The sequence below is a fragment of the Nycticebus coucang genome, chromosome 3 (assembly GCF_027406575.1).
Source record: "Nycticebus coucang isolate mNycCou1 chromosome 3, mNycCou1.pri, whole genome shotgun sequence".
NCBI classification, from domain to species: Eukaryota; Metazoa; Chordata; class Mammalia; order Primates; family Lorisidae; genus Nycticebus; species Nycticebus coucang.
Window position 1 is genome coordinate 65,042,696 of NC_069782.1, and position 17,699 is coordinate 65,060,394.

At 51.2% G+C, this 17,699-nt stretch overlaps 1 protein-coding gene across 13 annotated transcripts in view; it reads right to left on the reverse strand.

The window, feature by feature from the left end:
- The window catches only part of DOCK6 (dedicator of cytokinesis 6), a 51,386-nt gene that overhangs the window by 11,398 nt on the left and 22,289 nt on the right, over nucleotides 1–17,699 (reverse strand). For 8 of the 13 annotated variants that reach the window (XM_053583206.1, XM_053583207.1, XM_053583205.1 and 5 more), the window contains 21 exons: nucleotides 17,225–17,342; nucleotides 17,083–17,153; nucleotides 16,437–16,575; nucleotides 16,252–16,353; nucleotides 15,822–15,908; nucleotides 15,351–15,582; nucleotides 14,900–15,061; nucleotides 13,501–13,664; nucleotides 12,716–12,820; nucleotides 10,076–10,168; nucleotides 9,737–9,832; nucleotides 8,652–8,792; nucleotides 6,297–6,410; nucleotides 6,040–6,210; nucleotides 5,191–5,330; nucleotides 4,926–5,095; nucleotides 1,546–1,706; nucleotides 1,236–1,418; nucleotides 773–899; nucleotides 366–450; nucleotides 120–216 (listed from right to left, as the gene is read on the reverse strand). In XM_053583206.1, coding sequence (XP_053439181.1) covers nucleotides 120–216; nucleotides 366–450; nucleotides 773–899; nucleotides 1,236–1,418; nucleotides 1,546–1,706; nucleotides 4,926–5,095; nucleotides 5,191–5,330; nucleotides 6,040–6,210; nucleotides 6,297–6,410; nucleotides 8,652–8,792; nucleotides 9,737–9,832; nucleotides 10,076–10,168; nucleotides 12,716–12,820; nucleotides 13,501–13,664; nucleotides 14,900–15,061; nucleotides 15,351–15,582; nucleotides 15,822–15,908; nucleotides 16,252–16,353; nucleotides 16,437–16,575; nucleotides 17,083–17,153; nucleotides 17,225–17,342 — 2,758 coding nt within the window. The remainder of the gene's footprint in view (nucleotides 1–119; nucleotides 217–365; nucleotides 451–772; nucleotides 900–1,235; nucleotides 1,419–1,545; nucleotides 1,707–4,925; nucleotides 5,096–5,190; nucleotides 5,331–6,039; nucleotides 6,211–6,296; nucleotides 6,411–8,651; nucleotides 8,793–9,736; nucleotides 9,833–10,075; nucleotides 10,169–12,715; nucleotides 12,821–13,500; nucleotides 13,665–14,899; nucleotides 15,062–15,350; nucleotides 15,583–15,821; nucleotides 15,909–16,251; nucleotides 16,354–16,436; nucleotides 16,576–17,082; nucleotides 17,154–17,224; nucleotides 17,343–17,699) is intronic. The other 5 variants (XM_053583211.1, XM_053583209.1, XM_053583208.1 and 2 more) reach the window with 5 other exon arrangements.

A 17,699-nucleotide genomic window follows, 5' to 3' on the forward strand; every position in this document is an offset into this window, starting at 1 on the left:
CCAGGTGTTAGAAGCTGGGGTGGTTATAGGGACAGGGAAGGAGAAGGATTATCAAGTCAGAGACCACAGGGCATGGCAGTGCAATCAGAGGTCAGGGAAGACGCTGGATTAAGCCCTACCTGCACAATGATCTCCAGTGTGTCTAGAACCACCAGGCTCGCCTCAGTTGCCAGGTTCCCTTCCACTAAGGCCTCATGTTCCACTTCATCCTTGGTCCTGGAGTGGAGGGGAGGTCTTGGTGGGGGTCACTCAGGGTCATGTCCCATGGCACAGCTGAGTTCTCTTAACTTCCTCAGCAGCCCAGGATACACCAGTTCCCTAGAAACTGGTCTCCAAGGAGCAAACCCTCTTTTGCCAACACTTACTTGTCCACACGATCTGAGGTCTGTCTCCAGTGTGTGATGCTCTTCCGCCAGCGCACGTTCTCCTGATTCCCAAATGGGCTCCGTTCTGGAACATGTGGGCACATGTTCACAGATGTGTGAAAACAGAAGGACATACGTGAGTGGAAGGAGAAATGCAGAGGCCATGAAGACACTCAGGTGGTGGGACCCATGGGGTGCCAAGAGAAGCAGAAGTCTGCCAGGCAGATACACACAGGTAGACTAGAAAAATAGTGGGGACAGAGAGGCCTAAGTGGATGGCAATGACATGTGGACTCTTCTCCAGGAAAAGGGAGATGGATGAAAGGGAGGGACAGCTCCCTCCTCTGGTGTCCTGTGGCCACAGGCTGGGAGAAGCTGGTGGCGATGGGGATACACGGCCTCCTTACCACGACTCCGTCGAACCATTTCTTGCCGGGCTCCGATGGTGCCTAAGATGGCTTCCTCTAGCCGCGCCTTCATGTCCTGTGATTTTTTGAACGTGAGGCTGTTGATGCGCTCGAAGGCCTTTTTCCCCTGGGAGGGCAGAAAACTGGGCTTCAAGGTGGATTCTGCTCTTGTTGGTGGGACATGGGCTAGCCTGCTCCCCTCTTCTCCAAACCCTTCCTCACTTCCAGGACCTTGCCTTTGAAGACCTGGTTTAACCCTTTCCTCTAAACTCTCAGCATCTTCTAAATTCCATTCATGAACACATTTCTCACTTTATTCCTTGGCTTGGTGCAGAAACAGTCCACCCCTTTACCCTCGGCCCTGCAGAGTCTACTGCACAAAGACGTCCTGCAGAGCCCAGGCCCTTGCAGCGCGCATTCAGCCTGTCTCTTCCACTGCCACACCCTGCCAACCCCCTCGAACCTTGTACTCAAAGGCCACCAGGCAGAGATACAGTAAGTCCAAGAGACGTCCAAGCTGAGGTAAGGCCAGGTCAGCAGCCCAGCGCTGCAAAAGAGCTGGCTCTGCATTCTTCAGTACCCACAGTACACATGCCAGCAAGGTCCGACTTGACTCAGCAGAGAGGGGACAGCCTGAGCGAGAAGCCTGGAGCCAGAGAGAGAACAAAGTTAATTTTCACTTTCTCTACATGAGTACTGGCCAATTTGTACCTTGTTATACAACTTCTCTCACCCATTTGGATGATAACTATAACAATAAGCCTTCTACTCACTGTTGGGGGCCCCTGGGAGATGCTGGCTCGGGAGCTGGGGGCCAGGGGGCCACCAGCAATGGCCATGGCCACAGAGGGGTTGATGGTACCTCCAAAGTCCCCTTCACTGTCTATGTCTGAGTCGAGCATTGAGGCCAGTCTTGACCGCTGACCTGGTCCCTCTGGTGGAGGGATGGGGCAGAGAAGAGTAATGCCTGGGTAAATGCCCTCTCATCTCAAATTTCATAAGTCTTTCCTCATTCCATCTTCCTGACCAGGTTGGCATCTCTGGTTATCTACTCTCAGAACTTGTACTTTTAATTAGATATATTAATAGTGCAACAGTTTATAAGCTTCACCAAAGCCTGAACTATATCTGATCTGACCACTGCTACATGTTCAATGTGGCCTGGCCCAAAATGGTAGTAATAGTGAAGACTATGATGACAATGATGAAATGACAATGAGATTATTATAGCATCAATTAGTGCTTATATAGCATCTCCTATGTGCCAGGTGCTGTTCTACGCACTTTAAAAATATTCACTCTTGGCCAGACATGATAGCTCATGGCTATAATCCTAGCACTCTAGGAGGGCAAGGTAGGAAGATAGCTTGAGGTCAAGAATTTGAGACCAGGCTCAGCGCCTGTTGCTCAGTGGTTAGGGCGCTGGCCACACTGGGGCAGGCGAGTTCAAACATGGCCTGGGCCTGCCAATGACAACTACAACAACAAAATAGCCAGATGTTGTGGTGGGTGTCTGTAGTCCCAGCTACTTGGGAGTCTGAGACAAGAGAATTGCTTAAGCCCAGGAGTTTGAGGTTGCTGTGAGCTGTGACACCACAGCACTCTACTGAGGGCATAGTGAGACTCTTGTCTCAAAAAAGAAAGAATTTGAGACCACCCTGAGCAAGAGTGACACCCTGTCTCTACTAAAAGAGAGAAAAATTAGCTGGGCATTGTGGTGTATGCCTGTGATCCCAGATACTAGGGAGGATGAGGCAGGAGGATCACTTGAACCCAAGTTTGAGGCTACAGTGAGCTATGATGATACCACTGCACTCTAGCCTAGGTGATAGTGCAAGACTGTTTAAAAAAAAATTCACTCTTAATCAAAATAACCCTACAGACAAGTACTTTAATAATTCCCACTTTATGAATGAGGAAACAGAGGTATAGAGAGGTTAAGTTACTTGCCCAGGGTCGGATAGCAGGGAAACGGATTTTAACCTCAAGTCTAGTTCCCAAGTCTATGTTCTTTTTTATTTATTACTATTATTATTATTTTTTGAGACAAAGTCTCACTATGTTACCCTCAGTACAGTGCCATGGCATCACAACTCATAGCAAACTCAAACTCCTGGGCTTCAGTGATTCTCCTGCCTCAGCCTCCCAATTAGCTGGCACTACAGGTACCTGCCACAAGGCCCGGCTATTTTCTTGTTGCAGTTGTCTTTATTGTTTATCAGGCCCAGACTGAGCTGAAATCCACCAGCCTTAGTGCATGTGGCTGGCGCCATAACCACTGTGCTACAGGCACAGAGCCCCAAGTCTATGATCTTAACCAAAGGAGCTGCCAAAAATATAAAACAGATGTTGCCTTAGAGGCTCTTAAAACAAAAGGTAGACTGAATCTAACTTAAGTTCTACCATAGTACAGCCTAGCTTAATTCCTAACTGGACTGAGGTGATCAGCCTGTTATCCTATCTGCCTACAGATTGAAAAGAGACCCCTTCTGGGGAAAGATGACATTGTTTTAGCCCTAGAGTTCTTTTCTTTTAATTTAATTTAATTAATTAATTTATTTATTTTTATTTTATTTTTTTACCATTTTTGGCTGGGGCCGGGTTTTATTTATTTATTTATTTTTTTTTTTAATTTTTTTTTTTTTTTTTTTTTTTTTTTGGCCAGGGCTGGGTTTGAACCCGCCACCTCTGGCATATGGGACCGGCGCCCTACTCCTTGAGCCACAGGCGCTGCCCTATTTTTAAAATTTTTTTTTATTTTTTTGCTGTTTTTGGCTGGGGCTGGGTTTGAACCGACCACCTCCGGCATATGGGGCCAGCGCCCCATTCCTTTGAGCCACAGGCGCCGCCCTAGAGTTCTTTTCTTTACAATGTCCAAAATATAATAAAAAACTACAAGACATGTGATGAGACAGGATGATGTGAGAGAAAGAGATAACAGAAACAGACACATAGATGACCAAATATTGAAATTAGCAAAAAAATAAAATAAAATAAAAAAAGGTTTACACGAAAAGGGCAGCACCTGTGGCTCAAAGGAGTAAGGCACCAGCCCTGTATGCCGGAGGTGGTGGGTTCTAACCCCCCGCCAAAAACTGCAAAAAAAAAAAAAAAGTTCAAATGAAATTAGCAAAAAAAAGGACTTTTTATTTCTTTTTTATTTTTTTTGAGACAGAGTCTCACTTTGTCATCCTCTGTAGAGTATCATGGCATCACAGCTCACAGCAACCTCAAACTCTTGGGCTTAAGTGATTTTCTTGCTTCAGCCTCCTAAGTAGGTGGGATTACTTGCAAACAAGGACTTTAAAATAAAAGTCAGAGGGTGGTGCCCATAGCTCAGTGGGTAGGGCACTGGCCATACACCAAGGCTGACAGGTTCGAACCCAGCCCGGGCCAGCTAAAATCAACAATGACAACTGCAACAAAAAAAAAAAAGAGAATCGCTTAAGCCCAAGAGTTTGAGGTTGCTGTGAGCTGTGATGCCACAGCACTCTACTGAGGGTGACATAGTAAGATTATGTCTCAAAAAAAAAAAAAAAAGACTAACAAACTTGTAATTGGAATCCCAGGAGAGATGCATGAAAATGAGGCAGAAAAATAATTCAAGAGACAGAGAATATCTCTAAACTGATGAAAGCTAGGACTCTGTGTACTTCCAACCACATCCCTCGACAATGTCAATAAATGTTGAATAAATATGTGCATGAATGAACACAGGGCTTCGATCGTCTTCTCATCTGGATGTTTCTCAGTTTCTGTGCCTCACATTTTCTCTTCCTTTTTTTTTTTTTTGAGACAGAGCCTCAAGCTCTCACCCTGGGTAGAGTATGGTGGCATCACAGCTCACAGCAACCTCTAACTCCTTGGCTCAAGCGATTCTCCTGCCTTTGCCTCCCAAGTAGCTGGGACTACAGGTGTCTGCCACAACGCCTGGCTATTTTTCTTTATTTTTTTTTTTTTGGTTGCCTGAGGCTCAGAGAACTTCTGGTGACAAGTGCTCTGTGGCACAACTTGAATCTGCTCTGCTGACTCTAATGCACACCTTGATGCCCATCCTCATACCCTTGACTATGTTATTCCACCCTTCCTACCCTGTGCCTTGTGTGACTAAGCCCCTGGATTACATGACCCCATCCTTCCCTGGCCTGCTGACCAGCGAAGTCATGCAGCCGTGGCAGTGTGTCCCGTGCGAGCGACAGCAGTGGCAAGTACAGCTCAGCCACACGAGCCTTCACAGTAGTCTGAGCGTAGCGGGGATCAGTATCGTGACTGTACAGCAGGTTGTGCACAGCAGTGATGGCCTTCTTGTGCAACACAGAGGCCCTGTGGGGTAGTGGGGTGGGTGCTCAGGATAGAGTGGACATGGCTTCTGGACCGTCCCACCTGCCTGGGCCCACCTGCCTGGGATCTGTGCTTACCCTTCAGCTTCAGGTTCGAGGGACAGTGCTAGCTCTGTCAGCAGAAGCCCAGCAAAGAAGTGCTGCTGCCGAAATGGCCCACTCAGCTCAAACATGCTGGTCACCTTGGGGTCTGGGGCCTGGCTGGAGAAGGTGGAGCTCTGCAGAGGATGCAGAGGGAAAAATCAGGGACGCCAGGGGTCAAGGGTTAGAGGTGACTGGTCACCACTAAAGCCATCTGAGAAGAGACAGAAATCATGGGTCAAGTCCCATGGAAGTGACAGTGGGCATGAAATTAAAGGCCAGGCTCAGTGCCTGTAGCTCAGCGGTTAGAACGCCAGCCACATACACCAGCCCGGGCCTGCCAAACAACGACAACTACAACCAAAAGGTAGCCGGGCGTTGTGGTGGGTGCCTGTAGTCCCAGCTACTTGGGAGGCTAAAGCAAGAGAATCACTTAAGCCCAAGAGTTTGAGGCTGCTGTGAGCAGTGATGCCACCGCATTCTACTCAGGGTGACATAGTGAGACTGCCTCAAAAAAAAAAAAAGAAAGAAAGAAATTAAAGGCCAGAGGTGAGAGGGTGGGGTTAACCCATCCTAATAGGCCTTGGGGTCAAAAGTCAGAGGAATAAGAAAAAGCAGAAGCAATGCTGGTCTAGGAATTAGGATTGAGGGGCAAGATATCAGAAGTTAATCCTCCCCAGAAATTGCTAAGAATGATGGACCAGATGTTAAAAAGTCAAGTGAAAGGGGTGAGTCCACCCAAACAGTGGCCCATCACGAAAGGGACAGAGATGATAGAAGCACAAGAGATAGGCTAAAGGTGAGAGGTCACAGGTTAAGATGAGGCAGAAGTTGAGGTCAGCCCACCTGGGAGGTAGTGGAGGATACAGAGGGGGAAGGGGAGGCTGGAGGTGACAGTGGGCAGCAGGGGAGGTTGAGGGTCACGTAGTGTTCGTGGCTGCAAAGGATGCGGGTGAATTCCATACGCAGAGTCAGAAGAGCAGCCGAGTTGGGAGCTGACTGGAGCCTTGTGGCCACCTGCAGGGGAGGGGTGGTCAGTGGTGACCTCAGCATCATCCCTTCTCCCCCCGTCCCCAGCCCCAGTCTGCCATCTCCACTCCTACCTGCTTGTAGTAGGCCCGGACCAGGCTGAAGATGAAGCCACGGTCTGCCAAGGATAACAGGTCACTGAGGAAGAAGGCCAGGCTGGTATTGAGGTGCTCGGCCAGCTCCATGTCCTGGGGGCATGTGGGTTTGTCAGCTGCACCCAACCAGCCTTGGTGTGTTTGTCCCCACACCCATCAAGGCTACCTGCCACTTCCAGGAGCTGCATCATCGCCCTAGAGCCTTTTTCTCTGTGTTCTGGTGATGCTGGCTCTTCCTAGTTGTCCTTTCCATGCTGCCTAACACACTGTGGCAGAGATTGACTGCTCCCCTCTCTGTAAAAATCCTCTTTCCTTCTGTCTCCAGAATTTAATTGGGAAGAGACTATATTTCCCAGCATCCCTCGCAGCTGAGTGATACCACATGACCACACCCTGGCCAATGGGATTTCAGGGGAAGTAAGGCGACCAAGTTAGATGGCAAAGTGGTTTGATGTTTGATGCCCTGAGTGCCACTGAAGGACAAGGGCTCAGCCCACACTGTGAAGCCCCCTGGAGCCTACTTATGCTCAGAAATAAGTAATTTAAATCACTTATGATTGCGTTCAAGCGAATTAGCCTCTGCCCTAAATGATAAACCTTCAGTAATCATTTAACAAAGACATGCTGAGCATCTATTATGTGCCAAGCCCTCTGACTGAGACAGATGTGGTCCCTGCTGTTTGTCCAACTCACACTCTCACTTGTGGGAGAGATACACAATAAACAAGAATTCCAGGATGGGTATGGTGGCTCACACCTGTAATCCCAGCACTCTGGAAGGCCAAAGCAGGTGGATTGCTTGAGCTCAGGAGTTTGAGACCAGCCTGAGCAAGACCTCGTCTCTAAAAAAAAAAAATAGCTGGGTGTTGTGGCAGGTGCCTGTAGTGCCAGCTACTTGGGAGGCTGAGGCAAGGGGATCACTTGAGCCCAAGACTTTGAGGTTCCTGTGGGCTATGATGCCATGGCATTCTACCAAGGGCAACTAAATGAGACTGTCTCAAAAAAAAAAGAAAAAAAAAAAAAGAAAAAGAATTCCAGATAATTCTACCCACTTTGAAGACATAGAATGGGATGATGTTTTCAGAGAAGCCAGAAGGATAAGGAACCAAGGAGAGAAAGGAATTTAGTGTAAAGGGAACAGTCAGTGCAAAGGTCCTGAAACCCAGCTGGTTCTGGGTCTGCCCTCATGCTCCCTTGCAGTCTGTGATCTTACTAGTTGTCTTCAGAGTCCACAGCAGGGCAGCATCTGGGTCAGCCTTGTGCATAGAGTCTGATACAACTGGTGCTTGATATGTGGCCTATCACTGATGGCCCCTGATGCTGCTTCTCAGGGGCATTTATTCTTCCCTGCTCCCCTTTCTGGAAGTGGTTTCCTCACAATCTGGGTCAGCCCCTGGGAATCTCAACCCAGTGAGACAAGGTTGAGACCTTTGAGACCAGCTCAGAGGTCGCATGGGATTGTATAAGAGCTGGCTTGGGCCAGAACAGCATTTCAAAGGCTGAAAGGTTCTCATCAAATCCAGAAGTCCCATTTATCTTTAAAAAGCAGACAATCTGGCCACAACAGAACTACATTCCTGCAGGGTTTCTGTTGGCTGAATTGAGTGATGGAGCCCCTGTTAGATGGGCTCGTTTTTGCTCTATGGTCCACCATAAGCCCCACTTTCCTGACGGAAGCAGGTATTGAGAACACGACCTCTGGAGCTGGTGGGCTTAGAATCCTTTGAATCTTCATTCTGTCCCTTCCCAGTTTACTGGTACCAGGTTAAGCTACTCGGTCACTTTTGCCTCCATTTCCCAATAAGTAAAATGGAGAATACATTAATACCAACATCTTGGGTTAATGGGAGAATTTAATGATATAATCTATCTAAAATGCTTACACACACACTGCGCAGTCAATACAGCTCCGTATTATTACTATGATCATTATTGTTTGTTGCCTGCCTACCCTTGGGGGTATTGGAACTGGTGTTCTAGGGCCTGGACAATTGTCAGGTTCTCAGGACATCAATATCCCAGAAGTCAGCTCCAGGAGAGCAAGGGTGTGGGTCTGTTTTGTTTACTGCCATGTTAGGCTCAGGTCAGGGCTATACATACTGTAGGCTACACCCAGCTCGGGGCTGTACACACTGTAGGTGCTCAAGAAACAGATGATGAAAAGAAAAAAAAAAAAAAGAAACAGACGATGAATGAACAGACCCATCCAGCAAACTGGATTTCTGGTCTTTCATGCAGGAGTCAGTGGGGCAGGAGTGTCACCCCTGCCTGGCTGGCTGGCTGGCTCTATGTCCTCCCTCAGGCGACTCCCCACAATAAGTCTGCATCTCTCACCTTGTGGACACGGGTGGTAACCTCTAGGCCCACAGAGCCCACCAAGGATGCAATGTCATCCAGGAAGCGCCCAGGGAAGCGCAGCTTGCGGGGTGTGTCCAGCCTCTGGCCTAGAAGCAGGTGCAGCGCCATACTCTTTACCTGTGGGTGGGGCGAGAGGGCTAAGGTTGGGGCTTCAAGGGCTGTGGGTGGAGACAGTTTGATGGAAGGAAGGGCTTTAGCAGCAAGATTACCTTGAGCCTTGTAGGGGTAGACTAGAGCGTGGGACCTAAGGTGATATGGGCGGGGCTTGAAGGTATGGGCGGAGCCTGCAGTATCTTAGGCAGAGTGTGGGGAGTTGGAAGGTTGAGGGGGCGTGTTGTGGGAAGGGCTTAAGGAGGTCTATGGGTGGGACAGAGTATGGGGCTTGAAAGCCCATCCAAGAGCCATAGCGGATATGGCCAGCCAGTGCCAGGAATGGGTAATTCAGAGCCATTTCTTTCTTTCTTTCTTTTTTTTTTTTTAGAGACACGGTCTCATTTTGCCCTCTCGGTAGAGTACCGTGCCATCACAGCTCATAGCAACGTCCAGCTCTTGGGCTTAGGAGATTCTCTTGCCTTAGCCTCCCGAGTAGCTGGGACCACAGGCACCCGCCAGAACACTGGGCTATTTTTTTGTTGTTGTTGCAGTTTGGCCGGGTCCAGGTTCGAACCGGCCACCCTCAGTATATAGGGCCGGCACCCTACTCACTGAGCCACGGGTGCCACCCTCAAAGCCATTTCTTAAAGGTTTTTTTTTTGGGGGGGGTGTCTCATGTCTAATCAGATGGGTTTCTCTCTCAAGGTAGGTATCTCTCTGGGCAGGGGTCTCTGGTCCTTAACAGTTTCATGGGGAGGGGACATCCTCTCTCTGTGAAGGGGGCATTTCAAGAACAGTCTCTCTAGAGAGATACCCCTTTAGGTACTTGTCTATGTGGGGGTTTCTTGACCTAACTTCTCAGGGGTATCAGGGACAATCTCAGGGGACTTCTCTCCCTGAAGAGGAAAGGTCTCCCCTTGGGGAGTCTCTGGCCACTGGGCAGGAAGGAGAAGGGGGGGGTGTCTCACCATGAGCTGGAAGAAGAACCAGGCGTGCTGGAGTACAGCCTCGCGCACAGCACTGCTGCTGACCACCCACTGCAGTGCCAGCTCCTCATGCAGCAGCTGAGGGCAGAGGCAGAGATCACAGGGAGCCAGGTGCCACACCCTCCCATGCCCCTCATCTGGAGGGCAGAGGTTAGCACAGCAGGGCGCCATGCAAGAAAAGAAGGGGCAGGAAGAGTCAATGTGCCCCTTCCCCCGGCTCTTGGATTGTGCTGAGCTCTGGACTGGGGGAGGAAGATGTCGCAGCCCCTTTGCTAGGGCCTGGGACAGAAACTGAGGCACCCACTCCCTCCTCCCCACTACCTTCTGCATAGTGGGTCTTGGCTGGGTGGCACGCAGGGCTGAGGAGGAGCCCTCGAGGTAGGAGGAGGCTCGGCCAGAGTTGCGGTCGGTAGCCTATGGTGGGATGTGATGACGAGGAGAGGGTTAGTGTGGGTGAGGTAGTGGTGACATGGACAGAGGAAAGATGTGTCCATGGGGACATAGATGGAGGAAGAGAAATGGGTCAGTGCAAATACAGAGAAGAGATGCTTCCACATGAATGAGGACAGGGTGGCAGACCAGGGTTCTGTGGAAGTGGATAGGGCAGGGGAGGCAGGGACCAATAGGAGAGCAGCCAGAGAGAGCCACTAAGTCCTGATCCAAGTGTGGGGGTACAGGTGGAGAAGAATGTGATAACAGGAGACGAGGATAACAATAAAGAAACTGAGAGGAAGTGACAAAGTAGTATGACCACCGCAGATGGGAGCATGGATGGTGAGAGGGAGGTGGGGTGAAGGTACAGGACATAAAAGCAGTGTACATGGCAAGAGGGCAAGAGTGTGCATGGTCAGAAGTGCAGACAGAGTGGGTCAGAACAGAGCAGAGGAGAGAGGCAGGAAGACAAAGACAGAGGTGGTGACACAGTCATGAGAGATGAAGCAGCCGGGAGAGCCCCAGGTTCCAGGCCTCCCCCTGCCTCAGTGTCCCCATCTGTGACAAGGGTATAGGAGGTGGCTCATGTTCTATTCTCGCCTGCTCCTTTGCTGGTTGGGAGGGAAGATGACTGGCAGGGAGAAGAGGTCCAATGATGGAGCTGGCCCAACCCCCAGGAACTGCCTTGACACTCCTGGCCCCCGTAGATCCCCTGGTCTCAGCCATACCCTGGATCCTTGGCATGCACCAGATGAGCCATCCATGGTAAAGGCCCAGTCTCTGTGCTACTTCCTGCCTGGAATGCCACTCTCTAACCAAGTTGTCACCTCTTAACCTCTAACTCGCTCTTCATGGCACAGCTGAACTCCCAGGGAATGAGAAGCTGAGGAGAGCCCTGTTAAAAAGTACTTGGTGCAGGCTCGGCACCCATAGCACAGTGGTTACAGTGCCAGCCAAGGGTGGCGGGTTTGAACCCGGCCTAGGCCAACTAAACAACTGCAACAAAAAAATAACCAGGCATTGTGGTGGGTGCCTGTAGTCCCAGCTACTTGGGAGGCTGAGGGAAGAGAATCGCTTAAGCCCAAGGGTTTGAGGTTGCTGTGAGCTGTGACACCACAGCACTCTACTGAGGGCAACATAGTGAGACTCTGTCTCAAAAAAAAAAAAAGTGCTTGGTGCAGGGTGGGTAGGTTCCATGAACCCACACTTCCAGATCCCCAGCAACCTGGGGAGATAAATACTCAAAGGTCCTCTGTCTATGCTGCTAACAGTCCCCTGGGCTCAATATGGGGTACAGGTGGCCTTGGTGATGGGCTGGAACAGGCCCTGGGGCCATATGTGCAGACAAGAGAGCCTTTGTGGCCTCCCCTTGGTGCCTGTGGTCCTCTAAGCTTAGTTCCAACATTTGCACATGCCTTTCCCTTCCCTGGCTGGCGTCATCTGACCCTTCAGGTTCCAGTAAAAATGCTACCTCCCAGCAGAGAACCCCCAGTTCACTCAGAGAGAAGCTGGCACTCCATTGCTGCCCACTTCCCTTCAGACATTTTCAAACCATGCGATTACACACATGTACGTTTGTTGGATCCATGTCTATTTCCATGAATAGCTGGAGCTCAGAGAAGGCTGGGCCGAGGATCTATTCTTCCTGACAAAATCCTGCCCACGATACCCTAAGCCAGGCGTCCTCAAACTTTTTAAACAGGGGGCCAATTTACTGTCCCTCAGACCGTTGGGAGGGCCGGACTATAGTTAAAAAAAAAAAAACAAAAAAACTATGAACAAATTCCTATGCACACTGCACATATCTTATTTTTAAAAACAAAATGGGAACAAATACAATTCACACCGCTTCATGTGGCCCGTGGGCTGCAGTTTGAGGACGCCTGCCCTAAGCCCTAACATAAGCCAAGGATTAGAACCACTGTGCTGAGGGATTTACTTCAAGTCCTTACTATATCTGAAAATTGGGAGCAGTATCTTCATTTTGCACATGAAGAAACTGAAAGGAGATACAGCCAGTTGCCTGGGTGTGCCCATGGCAGAGCTAAGACTTGAACCCCAATCTGGGTGGAGGCAAAGCCCTTCCCCACACCAGGTATTTGGGAGGAGGGTAAGGGATACTTCTTGTCTGAGACAGGATAGGAGAGCCCACAGATTCAGTTCCATCCCCTTGACACCATTTGAGTGGACGGTTAGGAGTCCCCTGAACAGAGGTGGATTAAAGGGAAGGGAATAGGCCATGCAAGGCAGTGACGTTATAGGTGGGTGATTTACATATCATTTGCATGCATTTTGCATACCACCTGAGCCTTCTGCCTCTTTCTGGGCCTGTGGGCTACATGGCAGCAAAAGGCTAGTTAAGATGACCCAATGATGCCTACAACACAAACTCCACAGCCCCAAAGGCAGGAGAGGTCTGCCACCTCCTGTAAGCAGCAACCCAAGGTTAGTCAGACGCAGCCAGGAAGGTAGGAGGAGCTCATGCTGAGGTAGGTGTCACAAATGTGCAGGGGCAGGTAGGGAGGGCACCTGTCTGGGCTCGGCCCCGCAATAAGGGGGTGCCCGCCGCAGCACAGCCTTGCTGCCTCCTGGAGCATAAGTAGAATTCACCCAGGAGTGTGAGCGATCGATGCCCTGGAGATACACAGATAAGTGGTAGTGTCCCCAGAGTAGGGTGGGGAAAGCAGCATGAATCATGGACGCTGCCCTAGACCATATATGTGACTACATGAGCACCCACACACATCACAGGAAAATGTGCACATGTACATAGGTGTATCGGATGCATTGTGTATACACACTCATGCTTGTACATTGTGTACACACACCTGTGTACATATGTGCATGGTATATACATACCTGTGTATGTGTGTTCATGGGTGCATACTTATAAATGCCTGTGTATGTACGTGCATGGAAGGATGAGTGTGTGCACCTGTGTACATGCATAGGTAGATGCATATATGTGCCTGTGTACATATGTGCATGGGAGGATGCGTGTGCGTGCTTCTGTACGTGTGTGTATGGGTCTACATGCCATGTGCATATGTGCATGGAAGCATGTGTATGTGCATGCATTCAACCAGATCAAGCTCTGCCACCCATCCTTGCTCATGGAGTGCAGAGCCCAGAGCAGTCAGACTCAAAGCCCCCAACCTGTAACAACCGCAGCCCAGCCCCCCGCCCAGAGTTAAGCTTTCATCTGAGTTGTCAGTGCTATTGTTCCCCGTCTTCCATCAGCAGTGATTCTTTACCCACCCACTTGGCAGCCATGGCCACTGAGGCTGGAGATTCCAGGGCCCCCTTCACCCTACCTTGCTGGCCAGGATACGGGAAACCTCATCATCCACAGAGCCAGGGGCCATGGCCAGGTCAGGATTGCTGCTGCTGATACTCTTGGAACAGGCCAAGTAGAGGCTTACGGGGCGACCAGAACCATGGGCCAGTGTGGCACCCTGCACTGTCACTGGAGGGGCCCCTGGGAATGGTGGGAATAGGATCAGTCCCCCACCCACTTGCCATAATGACCCCTAGTCCTATCCTAGGTGGCTGCCCTTCTCAAAGTCACTTCCCTTCTCTGAACCTCCAGATTCCTCACCTATAAAATTGATATAATGGCTGCTGTCTCATAGAGATTGTGGGGAGACTAAAAAACAGAATAGGTTGGGTGCAGTGGCTCACACCTGTAATCCTAGTACTCTGGGAGGCCAAGGCAGGTGGACTGCCTGAGCAAGAGTGAGACCACGTCTCTATTAAAAATAGAAAAACTAGGGCGGCGCCTGTGGCTCAGTGAGTAGGGCGCCGGCCCCCTATGCCGAGGGTGGCGGGTTCAAACCCGGCCCCTGCCAAACTGCAACAAAAAAAATAGCCAGGCGTTGTGGCGGGCGCCTGTAGTCCCAGCTGCTCGGGAGGCTGAGGCAAGAGAATCGCGTAAGCCCAAGAGTTAGAGGTTGCTGTGAGCTGTGTGATGCCACGGCGCTCTACCGAGGGCGGTACAATGAGACTCTGTCTCTACAAAAAAAAAAAAAAATAGAAAAACTAGCTGGGCAGAGCAGCAGACACCTGTAGTCCTAGCTACTTGGGATGCTGAGGCAGAAGCATTGCTTGAGCCGGGAGTTTGAGGTAGGCTTGAGCTTGAGTTGTGAGGTAGGCTGAGGCCATGGCACTCTAGCTGCAGTCAAAGAGTGAGACTCTGTCTCAAAACTCAAACCCCCTCCCCTAAAACCTGAAAATAATGTCTGGCACACAGAGGTTGGTGTTATTAATTATTTGGCAAATAAAAAATAATACCTTATTGTGTGGTCACAGTGTGCTAAGCATCGTACATAGACTAATATATCATTTACTATTACCAGTGCGCCCATGAAGTGGGTGCTATTATTGTCTCTGTTTTATAAAAGAGAAAACAGGCAGAGAGGTGCAGTCACTGGCCCAGGCTCATAAAGCTTACAGGAGGCAGATCCCGGATTCAGCCCAGGCAGCTCAGCCCTGCTCCAGGAACTGAGGATGTTTGCTAATTGGCGGAATTATCTGCTGAAGACCATACGCCTTGGGATTAGGGAAAAAGTGGGTAAGACATTATCTCTCTTGCAAGTTGCTCAAACCAGGCGAAGCCTGTAAGGCTTCAGAGCCTTTGCATATGCTGATCTCATTGACTGGGATGCTCTTCCCTCAGATACTTCCTATCTTCTGGGGTTTTCCACCAAAACTCACCACCTGGGAAGCTGGGCTCAGTGCCAGGCAGACGAAATGCGTAGTAGACATAGGCCGCCAGCTGCGGGCACTGACTACGGGTATCTTGGGCAGTTTCCAGGCTCCGGTGGACAAGGCTGACTACATGGGCCATTGCTTCAAAGGCCCCACGGCCCAGGTTCACTGTGGGGTAGGGCAGAGGCCAAGTTCCATGGCCCAAGGCCTCTTATCTTCCCACCCACTTTCCAAAAATAGACACATTAGGATGCAAGGGGTCATGTGACCACTAAGGGAACACAGAGGACTTGCTCTGGGCACAGAGAACCAGGGAACTCTGGGCACAGAGAACCATTTGTTTTTCAAATGGGAAAATTGAGGCCAGAGAAAGATAATTGAGCTATATAAGGCCACCCAGGACCAGGGGACTGGGGCACCACATTCCAGATGGGAAAACTGAGGCCACATTGCTCACCGATCTGGCCGCTGATGATTGGTGGCCGCACAACCAGGTGCACAAGCTTGTCCAGCACATGGTGGGAGAAGGCCACAAGAGGCTCAGGGCTGGCCAGGCGCAGTGATGCCAAGCTGGCCCTCAGCTCCTGTTCCACGGTACCCTCGCTCAGCACGGCGTCCTTGAGGCGGAATGGGAAGGCCCCCTCCTCTAGCACATGGACCAGGGTGAAGAACTTATCCAGATGGGGGTCCTGGGTGGGGACATAGGTAAGCAGGAAGAGGTCCCAGGCTGTTAGTCAGGGGAGGCCCCGGGATACTAAGGCCACCCCTGCCTGAGTCAGCAGCTTCCCTGAGAGTCCAGTCCAGTTGACTAAAGTCACGTCCACAGCCTGAGGCCAGACATCCCCAGCCAGTGGCAACTGTTGCCCAATCCCAGGGCGGGCAGGAGGGGAGCAGAGCTGGACTCCTGGGTTCCTGCTCCATCCCGTACCTGTGGGTGCACAGAGGACACTGCTGAGAGCTCCACGCTGAACACGCCCTTGTGGCCATCCACCCAGCGCATGCCCGGCAGCGCCACCTGTGGGAGGGAGGCACCAGGTGGGCACAGGCCGAACCTCCCCCACTGATCAGGCCACCCAGCAGCCCCAGCCATTGCGACACTGTGGCCTCAGTGTGGCCCAGCCTAGGGGAGCAGCCAGGAACTCTGCCCCTAGCCCAGTCTGAAGGGACTAAAGGGTCCACATGTTAAGAGGGGGACAGAAAATGGGGATACAGGTGGACATTCATTGAGTGAGCCAGGAAATAGCCTCATGGGAGGACTTGAAGCCATGAGGTCCTGGAGGCACCAGTAGAGGACAAGGTTGCCCAGGGTGTCAACAGGAAGAAAGGCAGGTGACATGGGAGCATTTGTGGGGACATACGTCTGGTGTGAGCACAGAGTAGCTAGGTGGTGGCTGATCCACAGACACGGGGAGGCAGAAGGGGCCAGTCCTCAAGCGGCCGTGCTGCAGCAGTGGGATCCACTGGGGAAAGGCCAGGGGTCAGGTCTGTGGCCATGCCTGGGGACAAGGAGGGCTTGGGGGGTGAATGGGAGGGAGCAGCTCACAGTGAAGCCCACAGGCGTCTCCAGAGCTGTGCCCGGTCGGGGCTGGCAGCTGATGTGGTAGAAGGTGAACAGCAGGTGATGGTTCTCAGTCACACAGGCAGGAAGATGCAACTTGAATTCCTCATAGAACTCGGGGGACCTGGCAGGATCGGGCTGGGGGTCTGCTGGCATCCAGGATTCCCCTTATTTTCCTCGTGGCCTCTGCCACATCAGTCCCCCTATACTACTGGACCCCACTCTTTCTATTCTCTGCTTCAAGTTCCCCCATCAGTGTCCCAAAGGCCTTCACCTCCCTTCTTGCTGCCCACTGTATTCCCATCTGTCACCCTGGGAAGAGTGCTGGGGCTTCATCACAGCTCACAGCAACCTCAAACTCTTGGGCTCAACTGACCCTCTTACCTCAGCCTCCCAAGTAGCTCGGACTACAGGCGCCCACTACAACAGCTGACTAGTTTTTCTATTTTTAGTAAAGACAATGTCTTGCTCTTGCTCAGGCTGATCTTGAATTCCTGAGCTCAAGGGATGCTCACCTCTGCCTCCCAAAGTGTTAGGTTTACAAGCAAGAGCTACTGCGCGTAGCCCACACTCTTCCATTCTGACACCCCTGAGTACCCCAGGGTCCTTAAGCATCCCCACCCCCACATACTTGCTGTGGTAGACCACGGGTGTGAAGGCCTCATGGGTGAATTCACTGCAGCTGGACTTGCCGAAGATCACCTGGGAGAGTGGGCGGGTAAGAAGCCCACCAGGGATGTCTCAACCCTCTCCTCAGGGACACAGCCACTGACCGGCAGGGCCTGGCTGGGGTCCTCGCCTGCCATGTACTGTATCCGTATGGTGAGATTGCGCACCGAGCCCTGGCGGCTGCTGAAGTTGAGGCTGTGTGGGTATACATAGAGCAGGTTCCTGTGGGTGACAGGGCAGGGGGTCAGAGGCTCAGGGCTGGCCCTGCCAGCACACATAAGCAACTGTGCTGCAGGAACAAGGCTGGCTGGGAACACAGACCGGTAGGGAGAAGAGAGGGTCACAAGGCTGGGGCATTGAGTGCCGGGTGAGAGGCAATACAGGCACTAGCTGGGGAGAGGACTGACTGGCACAGGTTGGGAACACAGGGACTTTGGGGACTCTAATGGGACACTCTAAGGCAGAGGGCAGGGAACAGATGGACACTCAAGGGCAGAGTTCCCAAGTGGACCAGGTGGCCTGACTGCCCTTTCCCCAAGAAGATACTAGAGGCTGGGCGCAGTGGCTCTTGTAATCCTA